Source organism: Penaeus chinensis, chromosome 3 (genome assembly GCF_019202785.1).
Source record: "Penaeus chinensis breed Huanghai No. 1 chromosome 3, ASM1920278v2, whole genome shotgun sequence".
Lineage (NCBI taxonomy): Eukaryota > Metazoa > Arthropoda > Malacostraca > Decapoda > Penaeidae > Penaeus > Penaeus chinensis.
In genome coordinates, this window is record NC_061821.1 from 16582778 (window position 1) to 16590277 (window position 7500).

The 7500-nt window shown below is 40.4% G+C and overlaps 2 protein-coding genes across 2 annotated transcripts in view; one reads left to right on the forward strand and one right to left on the reverse strand.

Moving 5' to 3' along the window:
* The window catches only part of LOC125042111 (nuclear pore complex protein Nup93-like), a 29057-nt gene extending 26528 nt beyond the window's left edge, over positions 1-2529 (forward strand). Inside the window, exons 9-12 of the mRNA XM_047637581.1 lie at positions 209-301; positions 545-784; positions 1064-1282; positions 1575-2529. Of these exons, the coding sequence (XP_047493537.1) occupies positions 209-301; positions 545-784; positions 1064-1282; positions 1575-1685 (663 nt within the window). The 3' untranslated portion in view covers positions 1686-2529. The remainder of the gene's footprint in view (positions 1-208; positions 302-544; positions 785-1063; positions 1283-1574) is intronic.
* Positions 2530-3215: 686 nt separating this feature from the next.
* Positions 3216-7500, reverse strand: part of LOC125044587 — an 8064-nt gene continuing 3779 nt past the window's right edge. Inside the window, exon 3 of the mRNA XM_047641313.1 lies at positions 3216-3662. Coding sequence (XP_047497269.1) covers positions 3382-3662 — 281 coding nt within the window. The 3' untranslated portion in view covers positions 3216-3381. The remainder of the gene's footprint in view (positions 3663-7500) is intronic.

The window sequence follows — 7500 nt, forward strand, 5'->3', positions numbered from 1 at the left end:
AGAGAGTATATATGAGTGTGTGAGAAACTGTTGTAATGAAAATTTCTATGCCCTCAAATGCCAGTCTTGGGAGGATTGAGGTATTTTTGGTGTCATACAAATATGTCCTGTTTAAATTGGAACTGACATTCACTTTCTTCTTCCACTTGCAGACATAAATATATATATATATTTAGGTTTTTCTTTGTTTTGCTTTCATATATTGTAGGTGGATGTCAGTGAAGTGACAGAGATGGTTGCACAAGACTCGGAAAAGAAGGGACTGTATGAAGATGCCATCAAGCTTTATGATCTGGCCAAGGTAATTGAACTTTGATTGACTAACACTATTACTAAGATAATTTGAAATTTTATAGTAACTAAAGATTTGCGATAGATGTTACACTTTTATTTATTATTTAACAGTATGTTTTAACCAACTTCCAAAGTAGGGCAGATAAATTAAATCTTATTTTATGCTCAATTGATAATTGTGTCATGATCAAAAGCTGGAGATAAAATCCATTTAAAAAATGCTTATAGTAATTAAACATACTTTTTTCAGAACCATGACAAAGTTGTAGCACTTCTGAATCAGTTACTGAGCCAGGTTGTGTACCAACCAGAAGGAGGGGCTGGCAGCCAGCGTGTGCGTGTATTGGAGCTAGCAACAGCTGTGGCCATCCGGTTCAAGACGCATGGTCACAACACCCTTCCAAACAATGCAGCAACACTCCACTTGCTTTTGGACTTGGCCACTTTCTTTGATTTTTATCACAAAGAAAGGTTCACAGATGCTTTGGAGGTGGGTTAGGTGGTGATGTGATCTTGGCCAGCTTTATTTAAAATTTTAACTTTATTTTGACATATAGACAGTAAAAGGGTGTTTAGAAATAAACTCAGATGGCATATCTACATGTATACCTCTCACACTCACTTATTTTCTCTCATGTCATTGTGTTATCGCAGTAAGCATGTATGATTCTATACTTCCATAGATAATTGAAAAGTTATGATAGCAGGTCTGCCATCGAAGGAGTTACATATCCTTGCTACCCAGACTTTTGCCTTCCACATCCCACAGGTGCTGAAGAAGTTGCGCATTATTGCCCTGAGCCGGGATGAAGTGGAGTCAAGGGTTGCTGGAGTGGCCTCACATGGAAGTGAGGTTCGTAGTGTTCTCCCACATGTACTTCTGGCTGCCATGACTACAACCCACAAACTGTATCAGATGCCATCACAGCAACAATCCCCGCAGATGTCTTTCAATGTGTCTGCAACAGCAGCTTCACCAGCAACAAAGGTAGATAATAAGTTATGGATAACAAAATTTGATAACACTAAATTAGGAATTAAAATTAGATGTGAGAAATGTGTCTATGTATGAAAATTGAAATTTATCAGAAGTAAAATAAATGTATAACATATCTGTGTATGAAAGTTATGTTTTAATATGTGTCCAGGGTTGGATGTATGTATAAACGAAAATCCTTATACACTTTTTGTATCAACAGATACTAAGTAAGAAGTAATTTTGTTGATAATTTACCCTCTTTTTTTTTTTTTTTTTTTTTTTAACCTTTCTTTCTTTCCAGCACCTGCAGGAACAGGCTCGTGCCATTGTCACCTTTGCAGGAATGATTCCCATGAGGTTACACTCTGAGATAAATGCTCGCTTGGTGCAGCTGGAAGCCCTTATCAACTAATTAGGCTGTGTTTCTATATTATACTTCTTTTAAGGATCAAAATATAGTGAGCAAATTATTGTAATTACTATTCCTACTCCTGTTCCGATGATGATGATGATCCACAAGAGCTTATAATCTTTAAGGATTCAGTTACTAGTCCTACTGTCTCGGTTATTTGCTGTTTTCCTTCATTTGTGGAAAAAAATTATAACTACTTGTATTTTATGATATATTTCAAGGAATTAACCAAGTTGGCTCGGATGGCAAGAATACATGCCATGGCCATTGTAATATTCATCTATTGTCTTTACACATAGATGGCTCTACAAGTGTTAAGTCACCAAGGTGTCAGTTATTAGTCCTAGCCATCTCACCTGTTAACCCTTTTCCTAAATTTTTGGAAAACTTCATTTGTATCATTTTATTGTCTTAAATGTTATTAATAATTTGTTAACAATTTGAAAATCAAAATATCAGTAGGAGCAATGTTAATAGTATTAGGAAGAAAAACACATTCTTCTGCAGATTCAAGGAATGGGAAAATCAGGTGCAGTCACTAGGGCCTACTGATAGCTTCCCTAGTGACTGAGCACTTGTGGAGACAAAAAATGCAGTGCACAATACCTGTGGCCATTGGGTTATTAAGGTAAAAGTTTTTTGATGTATTTATACTTGCTTCCTATACATTTTAGTTTTTTGTCGTTTCATTTTATACAGATATACCTATAATAATTATGTGTCATAGTTTTACAGTGAATTGTCTGTAAAAAAGGATAAGAAAGAGTAATACTGTATAAAAAGTTTGTGAATATGATGAATTTACTCCAGTGTATGTGATTGGAAATAAAGACTTGAATTATGATTTTTATTATTTTAATTGTATTTTGTTTTTCTCTCTCTTACTTTCTCCCATACCATTGTCCATTTCAGTCACTTACAATCAGCTGGTGAAGTACCCAAAGGAAAGCTAAATTTGAACCTATTTAATTTACAAGTATCAAGTTTCATGAAACAAGTTGTAAACAAAACAAGATGGGAAGAGCAAGGATATATATGTGTGTGTATATATATATATATATATATATATATATATATATATATATATATATATATATATATATATATGTTTTCCTTTCTGCTGCTAGTGAACATGAAGCCTGAAGGTAGATGACAAACAGATAGGAGTAGTGGAGCTTCATATCAGATAAGAAAAGCTCTTGGTAGCAGAGAGGCCAGGGTGTATCAAATGCATTTGAAATGAGACATTACCCATGAGATGGATGTTTTTTAAGGCTATAAAAAATATGTATTTGCAGGACATCTGTTTCTGTCATAAAGTCTTAAATCATGGATTTTATTCAAACATTTGATTCATGTATGAAGAAAAATTTAGATATTTTTGTGAATACAGAAACATTAAAAGAATTTGGCATGTATTACCAAAACTGATGACAGCTGATATGAAATGTAAATTCTGACATAAACTGCAGGCAGCAGAGACCTGCATACTTATGTAGAAGTTTATCTATGAAGCAACAAAAACACAGCTTATAATCCTAATTTATTTCATAAATTACAAATATTCCAAGGGTCATTATAAACACACACTATTTTGCATAAAATCAAACACTTTGCTGCTGTAGAACTATGAATCATTATCCATGTCAAAAGAAGTCAAGATGAAGCAAAAACAATGCCAAACTATCCCAAAGGCTCAGCAAATTGGTCCACTGAAACCTGTATAAGTGCAGTAAGCAGAAGCAGAGACAGTTAAACCTCTGTTGTATGAAGTGGTAGTGACAGTATAAGTAGTGGTGGTGCTTTTCCATACTGTCAGGAACTTAGGGTTGTCTCCAAGATCGACTGTTTCTTTCTCAGGTGTCAGTTCCTCTGTAACAGAGCTGTCCAGTGTAGCCTTGTTGAGAAGCTTATCAAAGTCACCGCTGGTGCTTTTCATGCGGCGAAGTTTTCTCCCTTGGCATGCATTAGTATTACCTGTATGTAGAGAATTGTCATAATATATAACAGCAATAGTATAAGCAAGTGATGAGAATGAGAATTATTAAAAGCACAAACCCCCCAATCCCTTGCCCATTGTTGTCATGTGAGGGCTTAGGAGACAGAGAGTGAGGCTCAAATTTGAGGATCTCCCCAACCTTTGGCCTCAGCCCTCGAATCAACTAATTTTCTTCTCCTAGTATTCTTTTCAATGTCATCCCCAACCCCTTTCCCTGTCCAATTCCTAAAGTGTAAGAGCTGTATTGAAAGTATGAAAGGCTAACTTTGTGCCTCCCTGAATGGTCTTAGGGAGTCATGGTCACGGTATTTCCTTGGTTAATTCATCACCATCATTTGGGAGCTAACGCCGGCAGGGGTGCATAGCTGCATCCACCCTTTGCTTCCACCTACGAGGGTCCCTCATGGTGAGCCACCAAGCAGGGGCCCAGCCCATCTCTAGCTCCTCACGACATGTTTGATCGATCTGCCCAAGCCACGACTTTCTCGGTCATCCCACAGGCCTCCTCCACCAAGGGTTGTCTCAGACAGAGACAACCTGGTAGGCAGGGTCATCCTGCGGGAATCGAACCAAGTGGCCATATAGCCTGAGTTGGCGATTGCGGATTGTGCAAGTAACAGATCCTGTACCGATCTCAGAGTGCAGTCGTTGGTTGGACACATGGTCCTGCCAACTGTACCCTGTGATCCGGTGCAATGATCTGTTACAAAAGGCATCAAGACGAGATTCCAAAGCACAAGATTGCGTCCAATTTTCACTACCACATAGTAAAACTGGCAGTATCAGGGCCTTGAAAACATGTAGCTTGGTCCTTCTGCACAGGTACCGGCATCTCCAAATACTCTTGTTGAGAGATTTCATGACCCCTGCTGCCAGGCCAATCCGTCTACTGACTTCCTGGTCTGACAGCCCAGAGCCTTGAACTGCACTACTGAGGTATATAACACTCTCTGTGACTTCGATGTTTTCACCGCAAGCACAGGGTCTCCTAGTAGGCCCCCAAAATCCTAGATCTTAGTCTTGGTCCAGGAGACCTCTAGCCCCAGGGGCTTTGCTTTATTGCTAAACACATAAAGAGCCGCCGCTAGCAACATCATCAGCAAAGTCAAGGTCTGTAACCTTGATATTGCCCAGAGTTGCTCCACAGTGACTTTGGACAGTAGCTTTACCCAGTATCCAATCCATGCAAGTGTTGAAAAGTGTTGGTGCAAGAACACAGCCTTGCCTCACACCTGAACTAGCAGGGAAGAAGCTTGAAAGGCCCCCACCACACTTTACAGCACTTTCAGTGCCTGTGTACAGGTTTGCTATTAATCCAACAATCCTTGTTGGAATTCCTCTTAGCCTCAGGATCTCCCAGAGTGATTCGCGATGCACTGTATCAAACACCTTCTTGAGGTCGATGTAAGCTGTGAGCAGCCTTAAGAGGCAGAGACTTGAGGAGGTGAAGAGAAGATAGGCATCTGAGGAGTAGAGGATGTAGATGGGGGAACGGATGTGTTTGGAGAAGATAAGTGGAATGTTGGGATTGTCTGGTGCGTTAGATACGTCGAAGGAGAGTTGCAGATATTGGAGTATCTGGCTTTAGAATGGAAAAAAAATTGACTGAGAGATTGGGGAAGTTGAGAAGTAGTGGGAAGTGGTACTCTGGAAGATGGAGAGACTACTTGGGTAGAGGGGAGAGGAGTGGAGTGAAGTATGGTATTGGAGTAGGGAGTTATTGAAAAACCTCGTCGGCGTGCTTCCTGTCTGCCTCAGACCTCAAACTTGTTGGCAGGGCAGCACCTATAAAATACATTATGGGAGCCACTGCAATTAGCACATATACGTGATTGTGCAGGGCAGTGTGAACGGTCATGACCAGGTTAGGCACAAAGAGGGCAGCGGGCTGTGGAGAGACAGTGTTTTGCAGGGTGGCCAAAACACCAGCATTTCTGAAACCGATAGGGTGGGGGTTGATATAGTCTGACAGTGCAAAATTCTCCTCCTATATAGATCTTATGGGGAAGGTCATGTCTACGGAAGGTAACCTTGGCAATATTGAAGTGGGACTAACGACAGCCGATGGGGGGAATAGTGTAGCACTGTACTGGATACACACGTGAATTGATTTTGTCAAAATGTCCTTCCTCTGATCCCCTACCTCAATCCCCAGGTACTCCACCTCCTACTTCTCAGACATCCATCTCTACCATTATCACCCGTTGATTGATCCAGTGACTCTCCTACTTTTCTCCTCTTCCCATTGTTTTAATGCCTTCGAAACTTAACTTTCTTAACTTCATCCACCATTCCTTATAGTGGGCGATTTCAACTATCTCCACTCTCTGGGTTGACTCTACCACTACCTCTGAGGACGTTACCTAGAAAGGTTTATTTCTAACAATGACTTTATCCTTCTCTACTCGATCGCTCCACCCATTTAGAAATGCGCACTCAAACCTTTTAATGCCTTGACATTTCTGGTTGTTTTCCTTCCCTTCATCTCGACTTTCATTGGTCAGTTTTGGACCACTTTCCCTATAGTGATCATTTCCCTATTCTCCTCTCTTCTACTTCCTATGTTCCGCTCCCCAACGCTCCACGCTGGTGCTGCGATAGAGCAGACTGGCGTACTTTTACCCCTTTCTCTTCATCCATTTTCCTTCTCTCCCACATGAGACGTGCTTTCCTATTTCACAATCACTATCCTAAGTGCTGCCTTCACAGCCATTCCCCAAACTTTCCGGCCAATGAATGCTCCAAAGCTTTTTGATTGTAGTTATCGCTACAAGCCAAATACCCCTAGCCAAACATCAGCCTTTATAAGTTTTTAAACAACATCAGCTCAACTACGTTGCACAATCCAAAGATCAATTAAAACAAGCAGCCAAAATTACGTCTACACGATTACCTCCTCTGCACCTATTTTTACAGTATGGCGTAGAATCGGGGAAACCCTCCTCATCCTGCCCCAGCCCTCCACATCCGTAACACACTCATTTCTGAACCTTTACAAGTTACTACTAAACTTGCTGCATATTTCAGCCAGGTCAGTAGCAGCTCTCACCTTTCTTCCCAATTTCATCCCATTAAAACAGCCTAGGAGCACACTCCCGTCTCCTCCTTATACTCTACAAAACCCTACAATGCCCCCTTCTCCTCTATTGAGTGCCATTCTGCCTTAAAGTCATGCCGCAATGCACATGAAGGCCCTGACGGCATTCATTACCGTATTCTACGACATCTTCTATCTATCTCCTTAGACTTCGTATTGACAATCTTTAATGATATTTGGACGACTTGAAACATTCCTCCTCACTGCCTCGAAGCTCTTATTCTACCTTTCCTTAAACCTAATAAATCTGGCACCCTCCCTCAAGACTATCGGTCCATTGTATTTATTAAACCTTTCCTTTCTAATCGTACCTTCTGAGTCAAATTTTCCTCTTCAACTTCCTCATCGTTTCCTCAAGATGAATGTATCCTACAAGGGAGTGTATTTAGTACAAGATTATTCCTTCTAGCCATAAATAACCTAATTACGGTATTGTCACCAGGTATCCGATCCTCCCTGTATTTGATGAGTTTATCATCTATACAGTGGGCCCCTGTGTACCTACTCTCCGTCATCTAATCCAGTCTACAATGTCTGTAATCTGTTTCTTCCTGGGCCACTGACCATGACTTCCACTTTTCCACCTCTAGATCCTTCTCTATCCATTTTTCTCGATCACGTATAGGTCCTCAATCTCCACTCTCTTTATATGATTCCCCACTTCACTTCCTCTCCTCAGACAAATTCCTCGGAGTCATTTTTGACCTCAAACTTACCTG